The sequence below is a fragment of the Pan troglodytes genome, chromosome 10, assembly GCF_028858775.2.
Source record: "Pan troglodytes isolate AG18354 chromosome 10, NHGRI_mPanTro3-v2.0_pri, whole genome shotgun sequence".
NCBI classification, from domain to species: Eukaryota; Metazoa; Chordata; class Mammalia; order Primates; family Hominidae; genus Pan; species Pan troglodytes.
In genome coordinates this window covers 128,456,787-128,480,801 of record NC_072408.2, presented here as the reverse complement: position 1 = coordinate 128,480,801, position 24,015 = coordinate 128,456,787, and the positions used below count along the sequence as shown (strand labels likewise).

At 51.9% G+C, this 24,015-nt stretch overlaps 1 protein-coding gene across 2 annotated transcripts; it reads right to left on the bottom strand.

Moving 5' to 3' along the window:
- Window positions 1-5,273: 5,273 nt before the first annotated feature.
- Window positions 5,274-19,644, bottom strand: ORAI1 (ORAI calcium release-activated calcium modulator 1). 2 transcript variants are annotated; one of them, XM_528664.7, is made up of 2 exons: window positions 19,129-19,644; window positions 5,274-6,272 (listed from the first exon to the last, which is right to left on the bottom strand). In XM_528664.7, exons 1-2 carry the CDS (start codon window positions 19,429-19,431, stop codon window positions 5,670-5,672), a joined length of 906 nt encoding a protein of 301 aa, XP_528664.3. In that variant the 5' UTR covers window positions 19,432-19,644; the 3' UTR covers window positions 5,274-5,669. The 2 variants fall into 2 exon arrangements, with proteins under 2 accessions (XP_528664.3, XP_016779909.2); XM_016924420.4 differs by having other exon boundaries at window positions 19,246-19,577.
- Between the last annotated feature and the right edge of the window lie 4,371 nt (window positions 19,645-24,015).

The following is a 24,015-nucleotide window of genomic DNA, read 5'->3' as shown; positions in this document are numbered from 1 at the left end:
CTGGCTAATTTTTGTATTTTTAGTAGAGATGGGGTTTCACCATGTTGGTCAAGCTGGTCTCAAACACTGCTGACTTCAGGTGATACAGCTGCCTCAGCCTCCCATAGTGCTGGGATTACAGGTATGAGCCACCACACCTGGCCCTCCATTTAAAGCAAAGCCAGAATCAGCCCAAGTAAGATCTTTGTGAGGGCCTAGGCTCTGAGCCAGACTATCCAGGTTCAAATCCTGGCAATTTACTTAACTTCCACGGGCATGAATTTTACCTTCTGCAAAATGGAGATAATAATAGTACTCACCACTGGCCGGGCGCGGTGGCTCACGCTTGTAATCCCAGCACTTTGGGAGGCCGAGATGGGCGGATCACGAGGTCAGGAGATCGAGACCATCCTGGCTAACGTGGTGAAACCCCGTCTCTACTAAAAATACAAAAAATTAGCCGGGCATGGTGACGGGCGCCTGTAGTCTCAGCTAGTCGGGAGGTTGAGGGAGGAGAATGGCGGGAACCTGGGAGGTGGAGCTTGCAGTGAGCCGAGATCGCGCCATTGCACTCCAGCCTGGGTGACAAAAGTGATAGACTCCGTCTCAAAAAAAAAAAAAAAAAAAAAAAAAAAGGTACCCACCATATAAGGGTGCTGAGGGTTAAATGAGTTGATGCATAGTGCGTAGAATAGCAACTGCACATAATTTTTTTTTTCTTTTTCAGAGTCTTGCTCTGTCGAGCAGGCTGGAGTGCAGTGGCACGCTCTCAGCTCACTGCAACCTCCAGCTCCCAGGTTCAAGAGATTCTCCTGTCTCAGTCTCCCGAGTAGCTGGGATTACACGCACGCACCACCACGACCAGCTAATTTTTGTATTCTTTTTTTTTTTGAGACGGACTCTCTCTCTGTCGCCCAGGCTGGAGTGCAGTGGCACAATCTCGGCTCACTGCAAGCTCCACCTCCCGGGTTCACGCCATTCTCCTGCCTCAGCCTCCCCAGCAGCTGGGACTACAGGCAGCCACCACCACGCCCAGCTAACTTTTTGTATTTTTTAGTAGAGACGGGGTTTCACCCTGTTAGCCAGGATGGTCTTGATCTCCTGACCTCGTGATCCGCCCACCTCGGCCTCCCAAAGTTCTGGGATTACAGGCGTGAGCCACTGAGCCCAGCCAAAAAGTTTTTTAAAGACAAAGGCTAGCCTGGGTGCTGTGGCTCACAACTGCAATCTCAGCAGTTTGGAGGCCAAGGTGGGAGGATCCCTTGAAGCCAGGAGTTCAAGACCAGCCTGGGCAAGAGAGAGGCCCTGTTTCTATAAAAAATACAAATATTATCCAGGCGTAGTGGCATGTGCCTGTATTCCCACCTATTCAGGAGGCTGAGGTGGAAGGATTGCTTGAGCCTAGGAGGTTGAGGCTGCCCTCTAGCCTGGGTGACATAGGAAGTCCCTGTCTCAAACACAAACAAATAAACAAAAAAAAGGCTGAGGAATTGTTCCAAATTAAAGGAGACTAAGGCTGGGCACGGTGGCTCACGCCTGTAATCCTAACACTTTGAAAGGCCAAGGCGAGGGGATCACTTGAGACTGGGAGTTTGAGACCAGCCTAGCCAACATGGTGAAACACCTTCTCTACTAAAAATACAAAAATTAGCCCGGCGTGGTGGTGGGCACTTGTAATCCCAGCTACTCGGGCAGCTGATGCAGAAGAATCGCTTGAACCTAGGAGGCGGCGTTTGCAGTGAGCCAAGATCATGCCACTGCACTCCAGCCTGGGCGACACAGTAAGACTCTGTCTCAAAAAAATAATAATAAAATAAAAATAATAAAGGAGACTAGGAAGTGATATCTCGTTGTGACACACAATCCTCAAGTGGAAAAAAACGTCGCTAGAAGGGACATTACTGGGACATTTGGGAAACTGAACAGGAATGTTCTATCTGATAATTGCCTGGATTTGATCACTGGATTGTCGTCATGTAGGGAAATGTCCTTAGTTTTAGGAGGAAGTATTTAGGCATGAAGGACCATACCGGTAATTACAGCACATGCCTCAGGGGGAAGGTAGACACAGTCCCTCCTCAGTCTTCAGTCAGTGTCTGTGACTTTGCCAGCTTGCTAAGGTCGAGCACGAGGACACTCTGCTTTCTTGTCTCAGCTCTCATACTGCAAACAAGTGTCCTTTTCACGGTCTACTTTGTGTCACATTTTCCACATTTTTATGCTTTTTGTTGGTGATTTTCCCATTTATAATGGTTCCCAGCTGGGTGCAGTGGCTCATGCCTACAAACCCACTGCTTTTGGTGGCTGAGAGGATCACTTGAGCTCAGGAGTTCAAGACCAGCTTGGGCAACATAGCGAGACCCCATCTCAACAAAATTTTTTAGAAAAATTAGCTGGGCATGGCTGGGCACGGTGCCTCATGCCTGTAATACCAGTACTTTGGGAGGCCGAGGCGGTGGATCACCTGAGGTCAGGAGTTTGAGACCAGCCTGCCCAACATGGTGAAACCCCATCTCTACTAAAACTACAAAAAAAATTAGCCGGGTGTGCTGGCAGGCGCCTGTAATCCCAGCTACCCAGGAGGCTAAGGCAGGAGAATCATTTGAACCCAAGAAGCGGAAGTTGCAGTGAGCCGAGATCGCACCATTGCACTCTAGCCTAGGCAACAAGAGTAAACCTCTATCTCAAAAAAAAAAAAAAAAAAAAAAAAAGCTGGGCGCAGTGGCTCACATCTATAATCCCAGCACTTTGGGAGGCCGAGGTGGGTGGATCACCTGAGGTCTGGAGTTCGAGACCAGCCTGACCAACATGGAGAAACCCCGTCTCTACTAAAAATACAAAATTAGCCAGGCGTGGTGGCGTATGCCTGTAATCCCAGCTACTCAGGAGGCTGAGGCAGGAGAATGGCTTGAACCCGGGAGGTGGAGATTGCTGTGAGCCGAGATCGCACCATTGCACTCCAGCCTGGACAACAAGAGTGAAACTCCGTCTCAAAAAAAAAAAAAAAAAAAAAAAAAAAAAGCTGGGCATGGTGATATGTGCCTGTGGTCCTAGCTACTTGGGAGGTGGAGTGACCAGAGCTCACTGCAGGGAGGATCACTTCAGCTCAGGAGTTGGTGGTTACAGTGAGCTATGGTCATGCCACTGTACTCCAGCCTGGGTGACAGAGGGAAACCCTGTCTCTAAAATAAAATAGGCAGGGAGCAGTGGCTCATGTCTGTAATCCCAGCACTTTGGGAGGCTGAGGCGGGCAGATAACGTGAGGTCAGGAGTTCGAGACCAGCCTGGCCAACATGGTGAAATCCCCTGTCTACTAAAAATACAGAAATTTGCTGGGCGCACTCCTGTGATTCTAGCTACTTGGGAGGCTGAGGCAGAAGAATCACTTGAACCTAGGAAGCGGAAGCTGCATGTGAACAGAGATTGTGCCACTGCACTCCAGCCTGGGGGATGGAGTGAGACTGTTTCAAAAAATATATATATAATAATAGGCCGGGCGCAGTGGCTCACGCCTGTAATCCCAGCACTTTGGGAGGCCAAGGTGGGTGGATAACGGGGTCAAGAGTTCCAGACCAGCCTGGCCCACACAGCGAAACCCTGCCTCTACTAAAAATACAAAAAAATTGGCCGGGTGTGGTAGCCGGTGCCTGTAATCCCAAGTATTCAGGAGGCTGAGGCAGGAGAATCGCTGGAAACCAGAAGGTGGGCTGGGTGCAGTGGCTCATGCCTGTAATCCCAGCACTTTGGGAGGCCCAGGCGGGTGGATAGCTTGAGGTCAGGAGTTCGAGACCAGCCTGGCCAACATGGTAAAACCCCGTCTCTACTAAAAACACAAAAATCAGCTGGGCATGGTGGTGCATGCCTGTAATCCTAGCTACTCAAGAGGCTGAGGCAGGAGAATCACTTGAACCTGGGAGGCAAAGGCTGTAGTGAGCTGAGATTGTGCCGCTGCACTGGAGCCTGGGCAACAAAGTAAAACTTTGTTTCAAACAAAAGAAAGAAACCAGAAGGTGGAGGTTGCAGTGAGCAGAGATTGTGCCATTGCACTCCAGCCTGGGCAACAAGAGCAAAACTCTGTCAAAAAAAAAAAAAAAAAAAAAAAAAATATATATATATATATATATATATGTATAATACATATATATATATATATATATAGTCTAATATTCCTCAGTGCAAGAAGGTTATGATGGATACACATATGGAGAAAACAAGTATGTTAGATAAACTTTATTTAGGCATGTGTTCTAGTCCTGTGGGCTGTGAGTTCAACGGTAACAACTCAACCATATATATATATACACATATATATATGAATCTTTAAACAGAAATACACATAAAACAAGATTACATATTGATCAGCTGATGAAAATATCACGACCAAAGCTCACAGGAACGCAACCCTGTATTTCTCCTAGGAGCAACGGCCCAGTATGTGCTAAGTCAGTGCTCACGGTGATTTTACAGATCGCGCCACTGCACTCCAGCCTGGGTGACAGAGTGAGGCTCTATTTAAAAAAAAAAAAAAAAAAAAAAAAAAACTTCTAAAGAAAAGACTGAATATGTATTTCAGATAGACACTATTCCTGCAACTTTTTGTAGGTTTGAAATTTCTCAAAATAAAATGTTGAATTTTTTTTCTTTCTTTTTTTTTTTGAGATGGAGTTTCACTGTTGTTGCCCAGGCTGGAGTGCAATGGCGCGATCTCAGCTCACTGCAACCTCCGCCTCCTGGGTTCAAGCGATTCTCCTGCCTCAGCCTCCCGAGTAGCTGGGATTACAAGCATGCGCCACCAAACCCAGCTAATTTTGTATTTTTAGTACAGACGGGGTTTCTCCATGTTGGTCAGGCTGGTCTCGAACTCCCGACCTCAAGTGATCTGCCCGCCTTAGCCTTCCAAAGGGCTAGGATTACAGGCGTGAGCCACCATGCGGGGCAAATTTTTCTATTTTTTTAGAGACAGAGTCTCCCTCTGTTGCCCAGGTTGGAGTGCAGTGGTGTTACTATAGCTCACTGCAGACTTGGCCTCCTGGGCTTAGGCAATCTTCCTGCCTCAGTCTCTCAAAGGAGCTGGAAGTGCAGGCGCCGTGGCTGGCTAATTTTTGTATTTTTTGTTTGAGATGGGGTCTCAAACTCCTGGGCTCAAGAGATCCTCCTGCCTTGGCCTCCTGAATAGCTGAGACCACAGGTATGTGCCACCATACCTGGCTTAAAATTTGTTTTAAGTTTTCCTAGAGGCTCACCTAACCAGGGTGAGCAGTAGCCCAGGCCCAACAAATACAAGACACGGGAAGGAGGTGTCCTTATGAGTATATTTATGTGTCACACACACATGTACACACTCAATGCTGGACGGGAGGGAGGTTGAGACGGACAGGACAAGAGAAGGCACCCAGGTGGCACTGGCACAGGGGAGGAGAGGGGACACAGCGAGTGTGTGGCCCCACTTTGACCCCCCACTGCCTCCCAACAGGAGGTGGACCTGGAGCTGGAAGAACAGGAAATGCTTATTCTCTTAGAGGACAGTTTCAAAGTGCAGAAATTTCTCTTATAAAAAGCCTCTTCCCTCCACGCTCTGCCCCTTGCTGAAGCCCAGCCCCCTGCACAGGCTGTCCGTGAGGCTGCGGCAGGACAAGGTCATGGGGAAGGGCGTAAGGCCAAAGCACTGGAAGGGCCCAGACCACATGGGCCTAGGCATAGTGGCTGCCGGGCGTCAGGGGGTGGTCCCCTCTGTGGTCCAGCTGGTCCTGTAAGCGGGCAAACTCTGCCAGCTCGTTGAGCTCCTGGAACTGTCGGTCGGTCTTATGGCTGACCAGTGAGCGGTAGAAGTGGACGGCAAAGACGATAAAGATCAGGCCGAAGGGCACCATGATGGTGGTCGAGGCGATGGCAGCTGCCTGGCCCGGGGTGATGCCGCTGGTGCTGACGTTGGCTGCTGCACCACCGGCGGGGGGCTTGCTGGTGGGCCTTGGCTGGCCTGGCTGCTTCTTGAGGGGTAAGAACTTGACCCAGCAGAGCAGCACCACCTCAGCCAGGAAGAGCAGCGTGCCGATGACAGTGGAGAAGGCCCAGGCCAGCTCGATGTGGCGGTGCATGCGCTCGTGGGGGGACTCCTTGACCGAGTTGAGATTGTGCACGTTGCTCACTGCCTCGATGTTGGGCAGGATGCAGGTGCTGATCATGAGCGCAAACAGGTGCACAGCCACCAGCACTGTGGTGCAGGCACTGAAGGCGATGAGCAGCCCCGGTGGGTAGTCGTGGTCAGCGTCCAGCTGCACCTCCACCATTGCCACCTGCGGGGGGACAGGCAGGATGAGTGCCAGCGGTCCCAGCCCACATTACTACTCTTCAGTCCTAGCTCTCCTCCTGTCAGGCTCTGGGACCCTGGCCAGTCGCTTGGCCTCTCCGAGCCTCAGTTTTCATATGTCTACAATGGGGATAGTAAGGCCTATCCACTTGTGGATGAGAGTGGCAGAAAGCCCTACAGAAAGCAAGAGCCAAGGCTGCCTGGATCTGAATCCCAGCCCTGGCACTCACTAACTGTGCAACCCTGGGAAAGTCACTTAACCTCTCTGAGCCTCGATTTTCTTTTCTTTTCTTTTCTTTTTTTTTTTTTTTGAGAAGGAGTCTCACTCTGTTGCCCAAGCTAGGCTGGAGTGCAGTGTCGCGATCTCGGCTCACTGCAAGCTCCACCTCCCGGGTTCACGCCATTCTCCTGCCTCAGCCTCCCGAGTAGCCGGGACTACAGGCGCCTGCCACCACGCCCGGCTAATTTTTTGTATTTTTAGCAGACGGGGTTTCACCGTGTTAGCCAGGATGGTCTCGATCTTCTGACCTCGTGATCCGCCCGCCTCAGCCTCCCAAAGTGCTGGGATTACAGGTGTGAGCCACCGCGCCCGGCCTGAGCCTCGACTTTCTTATCTGTAAAATAGGGATATAATAGTAGTTCATAGGATTTTTTTTTTTTTCTCCAGACAGAGTTGTGCTCTTTTGCCCAGGCTGGAGCCCAGTGATGCGATCTCGGCTGACTGCAACCTCCACTCCTGGGTTCAAGTGATCCTCCTGCCTCAGCCTCCCGAGTACCTGGGACTACAGGCATGCGCCACCACACCTTGCTAATTTTTTGTACTTTTGGTAGAGACGGGGTTTCACCATGTCGGCCAGGCTGGTCTTGAACTCCCAACCTCAGGTGACCCACCTGCCTGCCTCAGCCTCCCAAAGTGTTGGGATTACATGTGTGAGCCACCACACCCAGCCAATTCATAGAATTATTTTAACAATTAAATGAGAGCTGGCACATGGTAACCACCTCCCAAAACACTGCTATTACCACCTAGCCAGGTATTAGAAACCAGCTGCAGGACAGGCACAGTGGCTCACGCCTGTAATCTCAATACTTGTGGAGGCCGCGGTGGGAGGACTGCTTGAGGCCAGGAGTTGGAGAGCAGCCAGGCAACACAGAGAAACCCCACCTCTATAAAAAAAATTTGTTTAATTAGCTGGGGGGGGGGGGTGGTGCACACCTGTAGTTCTAGCTACTTGGGAGTCTGGTGGGGAAGGATCGCTGGAGCCCAGGAGTTTGAGGTGGTGGTGAGCTATGACTGCCCCACGGCCCTCCAGTCTGGGCACCAGAGCAAGACCTTGTCTCTAAAAAAAATAAAATCAGGCCGGGCCCAGTGGCTCATGCCTGTAATCCCAGCACTTTGGGAAATTGAGGCGGGTGGATCACCTGAGGTCAGGAGTTGGAGACCAGCCTGGCCAACATGGTGAAACCCCATCTCTACTAAAAATACAAAAATTAGCTGGGCGTGGTGGCACGTGCCTGTAATCCCAGCTACTTGGGAGGCTGAGGCAGGAGAATCACTTGAACCCGGGTGGCGGAGGTTGCAGTGAGCTGAGATCGTGCCACTGCACTCCAGCCTGGGCAATAGAGTGAGACTCTAACTCAATAATAATAATAATAATAATAATAACGACAACAATAATAATAATAAAATTAAAATTAGTACCAACCACCATCAGTGGTCAAAATGGTAAATTTTGTTATGCGTATTTTACTATGGTTAAAATAAAAGCATTAAAAAAAGCAATCGCCAGCCATCATGCCTGCTGGCCCCACATCCTCACACCCAAGCAGAGGCTTCTCCTTCATGCCCTGCTCTGGGGACATGCAGAGGGGTGGTGGCTGCCCTCCCAGGGCACACTCAGGCCCTTCTGAGAACACAGTGCACGACCTGACATACAGAGCAGGCTTCCCAGAAGCGACGGGCCCAGCCCTGGTGCAGGCTGGCCAGTACACCCTGGGGCTGTCTCCTCCCCAGCCCCAGGGCTGACACACCAGCTGCCCCCAGTTCCTGGAGACCTGTGGACCCGAGGTCACCAGGGGCATGCTCCGGGCCAGACACCCACTGCTCCTCACCTGGGCCTTGCAAGTCACCCCCATGCAAAGGAGCCAGCTTATCAGATCTGGGCCAGGAGCAGCGGGCAGTTGGCACACAACCATGGTCAACCCATGTGGGCTGGAGGGACAGGGGTAGGGAGATGGCGGATACCTATGGCAGTCATTCCATGAAGGACAGTGACTCTTTATAAGGTGTTTGCTATATATGTGGCAGGCTCAGAGCGGCAAGCCTAATGTTGAAGTTTCTCCATTAGCCGCACACCAGCCTGGCCCCCAGCAGGCAGGGAATTCCTGTCCTCACCCCTCCTGCCCTAGGTAGGGGTGTGGACTCCTTCCTTCCCCACCGCTCTCCTTTTACAGTCTGCCTGGCTTGAACCCTGACTCCCCTGCCCTTGATTGGGCTGTATGACTCTGGCAAGCTTTCAACTTTCTGTGCCTCTGTTTCCACATCTGTAAAATGGGAATAATGGGACAAGCCTCGAAGGCTTCTTCTGAGGATTAAGAGAGTCTCAATCCATGTAAAACAGGTAGTGTCCGGCACACAACAAACCCTCAATAAAAGTGAGCTTCATTATTACTCAGTTTAGGAACCTCATCCCCACCCCACAGTCTCTTTACAACATCCTCCAGAGGGGCACGCTCAGGCAGAAAGAACGCCAGGCCAAACTGGCAAACCCATGTTCCAGCTCCTTAACTGCCTGTTTACCGGTAACCTTGGCCAAGACCCTCCTCAACACCCATAAAAAAAGGGGCTGCAGCGAGATGAAGGTCACAATCTGGATCTGACTTGGGGTCGGACATCTCTGAGAATCTGAAGATGGTGGACACTCTCCTTAAAACAGCCAAGTATCATTTATTCACAGGACTTTTCTGACAATTTCAACAGGATTCACAGGCTTTTGTCTAAGAATGCCCACAGTGGATGGCGGTATGTACTTTTCAGTCCAGGCGTTTACAAAACATTTCAAGCTCATATAAATTTGGGGCAATGCCATCAGGATTTCTACCGTGTTTAAGATCTTTGGTGGCCGAAAGCCAGCCCTGAGAATTCTGAGTCCATGCGGGTGAGGGTATCTCAGCACATGTGGGTGCTGGACACAAGACGTGGGGTAGGTCACCAGGGCACGGCAGATGGAGGGCCACATCCTGCAGCTCCCTTGTCTCTGCCCCCAGGCCTGCCCACACCTGGAAGAGGGGAGCCCCCTCCAGCAGCCAGTGTCTCCTGCCACCTCCCCACCCCCAGCACTTCCTCTTCCTGCTCTGGCCTGCCACCCCGGAACCTGAAACCCAAGACAGGACAAGCAGCAGCGGCTGTTGCTGAGCTGCCCCAGGTCCACTGCTACTGATCCACTCACTGGAAACGTCTGGAGCCTTTAGGTGGCTCAGGCCCTGAGCTGGCCACTGGGGTGTGTATGGGGGGCCTGTATACAGGTCTGCAGTCCCATTCTGCTCCCTACTTGGTGCCTCGCCTGTGCCCCAGCCACCCCCGAGGTAGTGTCTCTCCCCCTCTATGCAGTCAGGACCACAGAACAAACCACACAGCTGGCTGCAAACTGGCTCCTCCACTTACAAAGCTGTTGACCTTGGATAAGGATCTCAACCTCTCTGTGCCACAGCTTCCACACCTATAAAATAGAGGCTGACAGGGGCAGTGGCTCATGCCTGTAATCCCAGCACACTGGGAAGCTGAGGAGGGTGGATCACTTGAGGCCAGGAGTTCAAGACCAGCCTGGCCAACATGGTGAAACCCTGTCTCTACTAAAAATACAAAAATTAGTCAGGGGTGGGCCAGGTGTGGTGGCTCATGCCTGTAATCCCAGCACTTTGGGAGGCCGAAGCAGGCAGATAACTTGAGGTTAGGAGTTCAAGATCAGCCGGGCCAACATGGTGACACCCCGCCTCTACTTAAAATACAAAAAAATTAGCTGAGTGTGGTGGCACACACCTGTAATCCCAGAAAATTGGGAGGCTGAGCCATGAGAATCGCTTGAACCTGGACATGGAGGTTGCAGTGAGCCGAAATCATGCCACTATACTCCGGCGTGGGCAACAGAGTGAGACTCCATCTCAAAAAAAAAAAAAAAAAAAAAAATTAGCTGGGATGTGGTGGTGGGCACCTGTAATCCCAGCTAATTGGGAGGCTGAGGCAGGAGAATCGCTTGAACCCGGGAGGCAGAGGTTGCAGTGAGCCAAGATAGCGCCACTACACTCTAGTCTTGGTGACAGAGCATGGTCTGTCTCAAAAAAAAAAAAAAAAAAAGAGAGAATCCCACGAGTTACTAATACCATTATTCTTCTTTTACAAACGAGGAAACTGAGGCTCAGAAAGGTGATGTCAGCTGTCCAAAGGGTTACTCTGCTGCTGGATTCAAAACCAAGTCCACTTGGCTCCACAGCCCGGGTATGAAGGGGGCAAAGGAGCACCTCCCTCACATGGTGGCTGAGAGTAAATGTAGTTTTCATATGTAGATGTTTAGCATAGGGCCAGCTACAGCAGCTCAATAAATCTTGGTTAAAAAGAAAAACACAGGGCCGGGCGCGGTGGCTCACGTATGCAATCCCAGCACTTTGGGAGGCCGAGGTGGGTGGATCACGAGGTCAAGAGCTCGAGACCAGCCTGGCCAATATGGTGAAACCCCGTCTCTACTAAAAATACAAAAATTAGCTGGGCGTGGTAATGCGTGCCTATAGTCCCAGCTGCTCAGGAGGCTGAGGCAGGAGAATCGCTTGAACCCAGGAGGTGGAAGTTGCAGTGAACCAAGATCGCGCCATTGCACTCCAGCCAGGGCAACAAGAGCGAAACTCTGTCTAAAAAAAAAAAGAAAAGAAAAGAAAAGAAAGAAAAACACATAAAGCAGGCACACACCTGTAATCCAGCAATTTAGGGAGCTGATGTAGGAGGATCACTTGAGGCCAGGAATTCGAGATCTCCCTGGGCAACACAGTGAGACCTCATCTCTACAAAATCAAAAAATTAGCTGGGTGTAGAGTATACCTGTAGTCCTAGCTACTCAGGAGGCTGAGGCGAGAGAATCCCTTGAGCCCAGGAGGTTGAGGCTACAATGAGCCGTGATTGTGCTACTGCACTCCAGCCTGGGCAACAAAGTGAGACCCTATCACACACACACACACACACACACACACACACACACACACACACACACAGAAAAAAAAATTAGCTGGATATAGTGGGCATGACTGTAGCCCCAGCTACTTTTTGTTTTTTGAGATGGAGTCTCACTCTGTCACCCAGGCTGGAGTGCGCTGGCACAATTTGGCTCACTGCAACCTCCCCCTCCCGGGTTCAAGCGATTCTCCTGCCTCAGCCTCCTGAGTAGCTGGGATTACAGGCGCCCGCCACTATGCCCAGCTAACTTTTGTATTTTTAGTAGAGACGGGGTTTCACCTTGTTGCTCAGGCTGGTCTTGAACTCCCGACCTCAGATGATCTCCCCACCTCAGCCTCACAAAGTGCTGGGATTACAGGTGTGAGCCACCGCACCTGGCCAGTCCCAGCTACTTGAGAGGCTAAGGCAGGAGGATCCCTTGAGCCCAGGAGTTCGAGGCTGCAGTGAGCTATGATCCCATCACTGCACTACAACCTGGGCAACAGAGCAAGACTCTATCTCTAAAAAAAAGAAAAGAAAAGAAAAAAGGAGAAAAACAGAGCTTGAAGTGGATGGAAGAGAAATAGTGCCTGGATACCCTCAGCTCAGACTGGAGACAGGGACCCCACATACCCACCTTCCAACCCCGACTCTGGGCCTCGCTTGCTATATTTAGAGGCAGCCCCAGCTCCAAACCTCAGCCACAAGGATGTGTACCCCACGCCACACCTGGCCTGATGGCCACCTCCACAGGACAGAGACCACCACATTCCACACCATTTGTCACACCCACAGGCTCCAGTGCCAGAAAGCAGTGCAGCTGTTGGGACGCACACGGCCTGGGGACACCCACACTCGCCAGCCCTCCCTGAGGTTTTGGGCTGGGGAGAGGGGAGAGGCTGGGCTCTCCGAGGAAGAGGAAAGGGCCTGCTGCCCTGCTCCGGAAGAAAGCCCATTACCCTCACCAGACCCTACGATTCCTGGAACTCCGTCCACTTAGGCAGGCTGTATGTGCCCACACTTGGAACCAAGTTCAATGCCACAGGGTTCAGGGGGCCGTGTAAAAGAATGATTCAAAGTGAGAAGAAAGGAACGGTTGGCATGTGTCACGGAGCTTGATGAAAAATTCACAGGAATAAATGCCACCACTTTTTCCAGGATACTTCCTGCTCTGGAAATCTCCCCTTGGGTGGCAGGGGGAGGGCCAGGGGCCCTACAGATCTGGCAGCTGACTGCCAGAGCCCCAGCTGAGCCCCAGCGAGATTGGATCAGATCAGATCGCACGCAGCTTCACAAGGTAAATATAGCCCGTCAGCCCAAAATAAACAGCCCCCCGCCAGCCACTGGCCGCCTGAACCTGGCGAGGCGAGCCCTATAAGGGATAGGAAAGGCAAAAGACCACCAGCTCCACCTCACACTGCTCCATGGATCCCCCCAATAGGGTTTTGGCTAGAGATGCCAAACCTTAGCAAGGGCCAAGAAGAGGGTTACATAATTCTGCGAAGGGCAAGGCCTGGCTGGCCCTGACGGACCATACCAGCCGTCAGCCCACCTCGCCTGATTGCCAGCTATCTCTCCTGGCTCCTGCTGGGCTCCATGGAGACCCAGGGCACCTGGCGCCTGCAAGTCCAGGCCCTCTGAGGCAGCCCTCCCATGCTGGGCCTGACCTCAGCTCCCACAGCCTTCCTTCCCCTGGCCTAGTTCTTTTCTTGTCCACCCTTTTAGGAGGGTGGGTGGCTGCAGCCTGGAACATGAGGCCCTCTAAGCCTCAACCATGCAGGGTCACCCGGAGCTGTCTGAGCCTGCTGGCCCCACCTCAAATGCAAACCATCTCTTAAGAGGGTATTGAGGCCTAGTGTGCAGTGGTTTACAAAGTCTTGACCATGACAGTCCAGGACTCCAAATGTTTCTATAAATAGACACACACGCGTTTATAACAGAAACAAAAGTTTCACCAATCAACATTTAGCCTTACAGCAAGCACATCAATAAGGTCTTGCAAGATGCAATGTGTGCTGCGACTTTGTTTCATTTCACCCTTATCTCATTCTAAAAAGGACCAGGAGCTTGGTACCAAAGTTATCAAAAGAAAGAAACAACAAAGTGTGTTGGTTGCAACTTAGTAAATTTGTTACAAGCCATGAATAGGCTGAATTTGCATACAGGGTCAGCGGGGCACAGACCCAGACTTTCTCTTCAACTGGCTCCCAGCCAGACAGACCAGAGCTGGAATTCTACTAGCTGGAGAATCTTAACCTCTAGGAGCCTTAGTTTTCCTGTTTACAGTACATACTTTTAAGAGCTATGGTGAGGATTCAGTAAGAATGAAAGAAAAGCGTTCAGGCTCATGCCTGGCACAACAGGGTTTCAGTAAACAGTAATCACAACCACCACCACCGTCATCATAGAATTCATCATGTAACTCCTGTCTAAAACCTTCAATGGCTCCCTGTTGCCTATCCAAGAGTTCAAATTTCCCACCCAATCAAGGCCCTCCATCATCTTGCCTGGCTAAATTCACCGTTCTCTACTACTTCCTGAAGACCCTCAACCCCAACCACAGCCCCTGTACCTTTCCCCTAGGCCCTGTAATTTCTCATCTTTAACTGTTCCTGCCATTTCCTTTGACTTGAAGGCTTTCTCAAGTCCTAACTCCACCACACTCAAGGCTCGGCAAGAACCAGATTCTTCTCAGTTAACCCTTAGCAGCCCTAACACAATGGAAAAAAGGGTAAGCAAGTTTCTGGGATACTCGGGTCAGATACTGTAAGTGCTCTGCAAAATTTTTTTTTTTTTTTTTTGAGATGGAGTCTCACTCTGTTGCCCAGGCTGGAGTGCAGTGGTACAATCTCTGCTCATTGCAACCTCCGCCTCCCAGGTTCAAGCAATTCTTCTGTCTCAGCCTCCCGAGTAGCTGGAATTACAGGTATGCACAACTACACCCGGCTAATTTTTGTATTTTTAGTAGAGATGGGGTTTCACCATGTTGGCCAGGCTGGTCTTGAACTCCTGACCTCAGGTGATTCGCCCACTTCGGCCTCCCAAAGTGCTGGGATTACAAGCGTGAGCCAATGCGCCCGGCCGTACTCCATTTTAAAGATGAAGAAACAGAGGCCCAGAAAGGTTAAATGACTTGCCTAAGGTCTTGCCCTTATAAGAGGTAGAGCTGGGATTTGAACCAAGTTGTCTTGCTCAAGTGTCTGTTCTGACCTTACCCTGCTTGAGCTTCTCAGCTCTGTTCCCCTACACTCTCTGATGCTTTCTCTCCCATAGCAATGGCGCTACACCACAGCCACAGGGCTCTGCAGCTTCCCAGCCAGGTGACCATGTGCAAGTCTTTCCTCTCAATGACCATCACCTATACTCACCTGGTTATAGGAAGATCACACGAGATGCTATGTGGGGCACCGTCTAGCCTATTTCAAGAGCCCAATCAACAACAGCAATAATAATTACTATCAGTGATCAGTACTAGGAATAGTAATAGCAATTTCTTGCTCATTTACATGGTCCCTGAACTCTGAACATGTCACAGAGGCTCAGTGTCTTATGACTTGTGTCGTTCCTTCCAACTCATTTTCATAGAAATTACAGGCAACTTCTGAACCAGCTCTAGAACTTGGGAACAAAAGGGTGCTGGCGGGCAGAGAACTGAGGAGGCAGATAATCCAAAAATAATTGATCCCAGGTCATGGAAAGCATTTTGTTTACGGCAGCAGACTGACCTTCCCAATTATCTTCTGCTCAGGCTAATGTTACAGCCTGCCTTCCCCAGCAGACGAGATCACCACATATGCTCGCCAGTCCTGCAGGGGACGGGGTCAGGCTGAGGCTGGCTGCCTCTCAATGAAGTATAAACTGAGGCACAGAGGGCCTGAATCAAAGCCCACAAGAGTACTCTGGGCTTAAGGAGCTCTGCGGGATGCTGATCCTATGCTATATCCAGGCCCCCTTGCTTTGTATCTCTCATTAGAGTTTGGAGGATGGTGCGCCTGAGGCCTGCTGTTCCTAGAAATGCCGTGTGGAGCAAGAGTCTCATCTGCAGATCAGAGAGGGTCCGGGCAAGGTGTGCATCATCAGACCCTGAAAATTCCTGTGTTTCATGGGCCCAGTCTGGCCTCATAATGAACCTTCATATGAGTCCATGGGAGAGCAGGATACCTGCCATCTCCATACACATTAAAAAACTGGCTTCAGGCAGGCATGGTGGCTCACACCTGTAATCCCAGCACTTTGGGAGGCCGAGGCGGGTGGATCACCTGAGATCAGGAGTTTGAGACCACCCTGGCCAACATGGTGAAACCCCGTCTCTACTAAAAATACAAAAATTAGCCAGGTGAGGTGGTGTGTGCCTGTAATCCCAGCTACTCGGGAGGCTGAGGCAGGAGAATCGCTTGAACCTGGGAGGTGGAGGTTGCAGTGAGCTGAGATTGTGCTACTGCACTCCAGCCTGGGCAACAAAGAGGAAACTTCGTCTCAAAAAAAAAGAAAACTGGCTTCAAAGAAGTAAAGCCTCTTGCCTGAGGTCACCCACCAGCGATCCCCAACACTTTCCGGCCACCTGGCCAGGCTGTTCTACCCATGAAGTGGGGAACCTCTCAATCCCCTCCAGGGTTTGTGGGAGACCCTCCCTCAATCTCACCTGGTTGACCCCATCCCTTGGCAATCAAAGGTCAAGTCAGCTCCTCTGACTTTCCAGGTCTCTGGGAAGGAAGCCCTCTGGGGGCAGGAAGTTGGTTGTGCTGACTCATAAGCCAAGGGAGAGTAATCCAGGAAACTTGTCACTCTGTTACCATGGCGTTGGGGCTGCTGGCACCCTCTCCTCTCCGAAGCTCACTTACAGGCTGGGTGTCTAAGTGGGAGTGGGGCATGGTCAGACCCTGCACCCAATCCCATCCCTCCTATAGATTTCCAACTTCATGGCACATGCAGTTACCTTCTTGTAACTGCAGAATGGAGAGTATCATGGGGTTCGGTCCTTCCCTGCCTGCAGAAATTTGGGGATTCCATCAGTAGTGCCAGGAAGCCTTCTCCACCCAGGTGGGGGAAAATAAAAGTCCCCAAGAGACAGACTGGGTGGGCCAAGGCCCACTCCATGCCACTGGCTGCCCCAGTCTCCTGACTTCCCCACACTGTTTTTAGCAAGAGAAGGAGGTGACATTTGACCATGAGGCCTGTCTTCGAAAGGAAGAAGGGACTTGAGAAGGCAGGAAAGTGTCATTCATCTGGATCTCACCCCTCAGGAGTGAGAAGGAGCCTGGGGCAGCTATAAACTCATGACCACAAGAAAAGGGGGAACCATTATCTTAAATCCCAAGCGCTGCAGCTGACAACTGGTAGCTCCCTCCCCACCACCAATTATAAAACTTTCTTTGGCTTAAAAGAAACTCTTTTGCGGCCGGGCGCGGTGGCTCACGCCTGTAATCCCAGCACTTTGGGAGGCCGAGGCGGGTGGATCATGAGGTCAGGAGATCGAGACGATCTTGGCTAACACGGTGAAACCCCGTCTCTACTAAAAAAATACAAAAAAAATTAGCCAGGTGTGGTTGTGGGCGCCTGTAGTCCCAGCTACTCCGGAGGCTGAGGCAGGAGAATGGCGTGAACCCAGGAGTCAGAGCTTGCAGTGAGCCAAGATCGCGCCACTGCACTCCAGCCTGGGCGACAGAGCAAGACTCCATCTCAAAAAAAAAAAAAAAAAGAAACTCTTTTGCCCTATTTCTCATTTCCTAGTGTCCTAACACATCCCTGGCTGGACATCAATCAGAGTTCCTATACACCGCAATGGGTACAAGTGCCTGAGCAAGTTCTGAACACCAGCAGAGCTGGGTTCAAATCCCGCTCCACCAGACTGGCTGTGCGGTCTTGGGAGAGCCCTTTGATAAAATCACCACAGAGGGTTGTTGAGGAGTAAGCCCAGGAGTTAAGGCACCTAGCACTGAGTGAGTGTTCAGTAAATGCCAGCTGCTTTTAGAGATTCTTCAGGCAGGAGGCAGAACCTGGTCTCTTAGGATTTGAAATTAACAGAGCAGAAGTCCGTCCTGTCTAAACTAAAAATGAGAGTGCCGTCTGTTTATGCAAACACACTCCCTGATCTCCTTTCAGGGGCTCCCTCAATTTTATTCTCAAAGTCAGAGAAACTTTTGAGTAGCAGCCTTCTTTGATCAATTCAGGAATTGAGGCCCAGACAGGGAGAGTGAGTTGCTTGAGGTCACACAGGCAGCAAGTAACTGAGCAGGGAAGGCTGCTTCCCACTCCCCATCTCCTGGCCTTTCCACTGTGGCCCAGCGTGCTCTGGGCCTTAAAAAATTCAGGCTCTGCTGCAAGGCAAAGCAGGGAGAGTTTCAGACACACTCCCTTCCCAAGAAAACACGAAGGGTGCAGCCACTCCCTCCCTCAAGGCCAAGGGCTTAGCTCACTGGTGGCGGGGGCAGGAGTGCTCTGGTCTACAGAACTGAGGGGCGGGGAGCAGAGTCCATTCATGGCAGGCTGATATCATCGAGTGGTAATAATGTAGTTATTATGTAGTCCCCTGCAACGGAGAAACTTCAATATGCCAAGCCTGAGGGTATCCCCAGAGCCACTTCTCAGGCCCATCCGCAGCCTCACCCACCCCACACCTCAGAGGCTTTGCACTCCAGCTCTTTGGGATGGTGGGGAAAGGAAAGCATGCCTATCCCCTAGATCAAGAAAGAGCCCATTGGGCCGGGTGTGGTAGCTCACGCCTGTAATCCCAGCACTTTGGGAGGCCGAGCTTTGGCAGATCACGAGGTCGAGAGTTAAAGATCAGCCTGGCCAACAGGGTGAAACCCCGTCTCTACTAAGAACACAAAAATTAGCCGGGCGTGGTGGCGCGTGCCTGTAATCCCAGCTACTCGGGAGGCTGAGGCATGAGAATCGCTTGAACTTAGGAGGTGGAAATTTCAGTGAGCCGAGATTGCACCACTGCACTCCAGCCTGGGCGACAGAGCGAGACTCCGTCTTGGAAAAAATAAAAAATAAAGAGCCCATTCAACGGGAACATGTCCCTCCCTCCTCCCTCACACGCAGTGACTCAGTGGCAAGTTTCTGGAGAAAAAACAGGGTGGGGACTGGTTGTCAAACCCCCAGGCTGAGGCTCTCGGAAAATGCGGTGGAAAAGGGGTGTCAGGAAATCCCCTCTAGGAGCTGATAAAAGAACACGGCTAACACCTTCCGGCCTCGGGTGCGGGGGCACAAGACAGCGCAAGGTCTTTCTCCTTGTCCCCACCTCCTGACGCCCCCAGCTGGATTAGAGCTTCTGAGTCCCTCCTTTCGCTCCTGAACGCACATGGGGCGGGCTTCTTACAGAGCTAACTTCGGGATGCATCTACCACTCTTGCTGGGGCAGGCATGGCCATGTGGAGGCACCCAAGCACCCCGAGCCCGGACTCTGATATGGCTTGTCACCACCCCAGATCGGAGTACTCGGCGCCCACCAGTGCTCACGTCCAGCACCTCTGCCCCCCGCGCAGCGCTCACCACGGTTTCTCCCAGCTCTTTCCCTCACTCTGGCCCGCCCGGCCCGCCCGGCCCGCCCAGCCCGCTCCCCAGCGGGTCCCGTCGGGGCTGCGGGCGGGAGCAGCCGGGACAGCAGAGGGGGCAGGGCAGGGCGGCCGGAGCTCACCATGGCGAAGCCGGAGAGCAGAGCCGAGGTCCGGCTGGAGGCTTTAAGCTTGGCGCGGCTCAAGTAGAGCTTGCGCCAGGACAGCGCCTGCATGGAGTGCTCGTTGAGGCTCATCACCTCGGAGTAACTCTGGCCGATCCAGTCCGGGTAGGTGACGGCGGACGGCGGAGGTGGCGGGGCCCCCGGGGGCTCCCCGTCCCCGCTGCGGCGGCGGCTCCGGCGGCTGCCGCTGGTGGTGCTACCGCCGCTTGGGGGAAGCTCGGGGCTGCTGCGGCTCGGGGGCGGGGCGGGCTCCGGATGCATGGAGCACGCCGCCGAGGCGCGGGCCGGCCCGGGCGCCGCGAGGCACCTCCGCCGGAGGCAGCCGCCGACTGCCCCCTACGCGGGCCCGGCCTCACCCGGCCGGCCGCACAGGACGAGGAGGACGAGGTCGAAGAAGTGCCCGCTGCCCCAGCACGCAGGCCCGCGGCGCCGCTGGCAAAAGCCCCCGGGCGGCAGTGACCAGAGACTGCGCGCGGGCGGCGCCTCGGATTCCCGGGGCCTGGACCCCCGGCGCGCGCCGCGATTGGCCGCCGCCCTGGGCTGTTTTGCATGCTCCCCGCCCACCTGTGCCCCGCCCACCAAGACGTGGGCGTTGTTGTGGGCGTCACGTGACCCGCCCGCTCCGACGGCACCGCCCACGGTCCCTGGCGCGCCGCCGCCCGCACCTCTTCCTGGAAGCGCCCGGCTGCCCGCTCCGGCTCCTGGCGCCGCCCCTCTCCGCAGCTGCTCCCGTGGCCCTGCTCCCGGAGCTTGGACTCCTGGGTCGGGCCGCCTGAGGTCACCTCTGGGCGCCTCCTGAGGCCCATATCCCCTTTGGAACAAGGTGGCTCAAGGTCTGTAGGAAAAAGAGCGGCTGACGTCTGGAGTTCAAGCAGTGTTTATTTGGCGCCCACTGGGTGCCAACACTGGTCTAGGTGCTGAGGCTGGGTAGGGTGGTGAACGAGATGGACAAAACCTGTCTGTTAACCACTTTGTCCACCTGTGTTCACCAGCATCTGATACGTATTGAGGTGACCGGTTCCTGATTTATTATTTTTTTATTACTGGGTTCAAGCAATTCTCCTGCCTCAGCCTCCCGAGTAGCTAGGATTACAGGCTCCCGCCACCATGCCCTGCTAATTTTTGTATTTTTAGTAGAGATGGGGTTTCACCATATTGGCCAGGCTGGTCTCAAACTCCTGACCTTGTGATCCGCCCGCCTCAGCCTCCCAGAGTGCTGGGATTACAAGCGTGAGCCACCGTGCCCGGCCACCTGATATTTTTTAAACCAGTGAATCTTCAAACCTATTCAGCAAGTGTCTTCTGAGCAACTATTAAGTGCTACGCTGAGGGATTCCAGGAAAATGATAACCTTCATTGAATATTACATATATATATACACACACATATATATACACATATATATGTATATATATGTGTATATATGTGTGTGTGTATATATATATATATATTTTATTTTATTTATTTATTTTTTTTTGAGACAGGGTTTTGCTCTTGTCGCCCAGGCTGGAGTGCAATGGCGCGATCTTGGCTCACTGCAACCTCCACCTCCCGGTTCAAGCGATTCTCCTGCCTCAGCCTGCTGCGTAGCTGGGATTACAGGCGCCCGCCACCACACCTGGCTAATTTTTGTATTTTTAGTAGAGACGGGGTTTTGCCATGTTGGCCAGGCTAGCCTGGAACTCCTGACGTCAGGAGATCCGCCCGCCTCGGCCTCACAAAGTGCTGCGATTACAGGCATGAGCCTCCACGCCCGGCCCGAATATTATATTTTAGTGGAGTGTGGAGAGGGGCAGGAAATAAGTGAGGTCACACCTTTCTGACTTAGGTCACATTTAAGCTGAGAACAGAGCCCGCCATGCAAACAGACAGGATCTAGCTTTCCAGGGCGGCGAGGGAACTGCTCATGCCACGACCTTTAAGCAGGGATATTTGGCTGTTGGAGCGTTGGAAGGTCAATTTTGGGGAGCAGAGGTGAGGTGGGGGTGTATGCAGGACTGTGCTAGGGAATGTCTCCTAGGAGGTAAACTCCGGGGCAGGGACCTTTACTATCAGCTTCACAGCTCTACCCTCAGCATCTAGAATATTCCTCGGCATACAATCGGTCCTCAATAATTTTTTGTTGAATGAATAACTATGGGAGAGACAGGAATGAGTGACGAGCATGTGACATTGCAGGTTGGCGAGGTGAAACGTAACTCTTGTCACCACTAGAGGGCGCGCCCCCACCCAACCGTTGTGGGATGAAAACCTCTGCCCCCAAGAAGTCTCTGGTTCCCGCAGAGCCCTTTCTTGGCTTTTTTTTTTTAAATTTAATTTTATTATTATTATACTTTAAGTTTTAGGGTACATGTGCACAATGTGCAGGTTAGTTACATATGTATACATGTGCCATGTTGGTGTGCTGCACCCGTTAACTCGTCATTTAGCATTAGGTATATCTCCTAATGCTATCCCTCCCCCCTTTCCCCACCCCACAACAGTCCCCGGAGTGTGATGTTCCCCTTCCTGTGTCCATGTGTTCTCATTGTTCAATTCCCACCTATGAGTGAGAACATGCGGTGTTTGGTTTTTTGTCCTTTTCTTGGCTTTTTAAAAATAAAGATGGGGGCCGGGCGCGGTGACTCACGCCTATAATCCCAACACTTTGGGAGGCCGAGGCAGGCAGATCACAAGGTCAGTAATTCCAGACCAGCCTAGCCAACATGGTGAAACCCCGTCTCTACTAAAAAAATTAGTCAGGTGACTCCCTAGTCCCAGTTACCAGGGAGGCTGAGGCAGGAGAATCGTTTGAACTCGGGAGGCGGAGCTTGCAGTGAGCCGAGATCGCGCCACTGCACTCCAGCCTGAGCGACAGAGCGAGAGTCCCTCTCCAAAAAAAAAAAAAAAATTGGGGAATTTGGAATTTGAAATCTCACCCCACTGGCTTTGTTTCCCTGGTGGCCTTTGTACTTTTTTTTTTTTTTTTTTTTTTTGAGATGGAGTCTCACTCTGTCACCAGGCTGGAGTGCAGTGGAGCGATCTCGGCTCACTGCAACCTCCGCCTCCCGGGTTCAAACAATTCTCCTGCTTCAGCCTGCCGAGTAGCTGGGACTACAGGCGCGCGCCACCACGCCCAGCTATTTTTTGTATTTTTAGTAGAGACGGGGTTTCACCATATGGACCAGGATGGTCTCGATCTCTTGACCTGGTGATCCACCCGCCTCAGCCTCCCAAAGTGCTGGGATTACAGGCGTGAGCCACTGCGCCTGGCCCGCCTTTGTACTTCTTACCCCTTTCACTCAACATTTGTGTCTCAGCTCAAATAGCACCTCCTGAGAGACCTTCCCTCTATTGAAGTAGCCCCGGTGTCACAATCTGTCACCTCATCCTGATTTCTTCCCTTTATAGCTGTGATCACTACAGCATCTGAAATCATCTAGCTTATTTAGTTGACCTGTTCATCTGTTTAAGCATTAAAAAAAAAAAAAGTGTGGCCAGGCGCGGTGGCTCACACCTGTTATCCCAACACTTTGGGAGGCCCAAGCGGGTGGATCACCTAAGGTCAGGAGTTCGAGACCAGCCTGGCTAACATGGTGAAACCCCCATCTCTACTAAAAATACAAAAAAAATTAGCCAGGTATGATGGGGCACGCCTATAATCCTAGCAACTGGGGAAGCTGAGGTAGGATAATTGCTTGAACGCAGGAGGCGGAGGTTGCAGTGAGCTGAGATCAGGCTGCTGCACTCAAGCCTGGGCGACAGAGGGAGACTCTGTCTCCAATAAAAAATAATAGTGACAGCGTCTCCCCATGTTGAGCATGCTGGTCTCAAACTCCTGGGCTCAAGGGATCCTCCCATCTGGGCCTCCCAAAGTTCTGGAATTACAGGCATGAGCCACTGTGTCCAGTCTATTCAAACATTTTATTTTACTTTATTATTATTTTAGGACAGAGTCTCTCTCTGTTCCCCAGGCTGCGGTGCAGTGGCTCGATCTCGGCTCACTGCAACCTCCGCCTCCTGGGTTCAACCGATTATTCTGGCTCAGCCTCCTAAATAACTGGGATTACAGGTGTCCATCACCACACCCAGCTAATTTTTTGTAATTTTAGTAGAGTCAGGGTTTTACCATGTTGGCCAGGCTGGTCTCGAACTCCTGACCTCAAGTGATCCACCCATCTCAGCCTCCCAAAGTGCTGGGATTACAGGTGTAAGCCATTGTGCCCAACGTATTTAAACATTTTATTTTTATTTTTATTATTTTTAAGACAGAGCCTCGCTCTGTCGCCCAGGCTAGAGCGTAGTGGCTCAATCTCAGCTCGCTGCAACCTCCAATTCCTAGGTTCAAGTGATTCTTCTGCCTCAGCCTCCTGAGTAACTAGGATTACAGGTGCCCACCAGCACACCCAGCTAATTTTTTATATTTTTAGTAGAGACAGGGTTTCACCATGTTGGCCAGGCTAGTCTCGAACTCCTGAACTCAGATGATCTGCCTGCCTCAGCCTCCCAGAGTGCTGGGATTACAGATGTGAGCCACTGCGCCTGGCCTTATTTATTTATTTATTTATTTATTGAGACAGGGTCTCAATAGTCACCCAGGCTGGAGTGCAGTAGCACATCTCTACTTAAAAAAAAAAAAAAAAAAAAAAAAAAAAAGGCCAGGCGCGGTGGCTCACACCTATAATCCCAGCACTTTGGGAGGCTGAAACTGGTGGATCGCGAGGTCGGGAGATTGAGACCATCCTGGCTAACACGGTGAAACCCCGTCTCTACTAAAAATACAAAAAAATCAGCTGGGCGTGGTGGCGGGCGCCTGTAGTCCCAGCTACTTGGGAGGCTGAGGCAGGAGAATGGCGTGAACCCGGG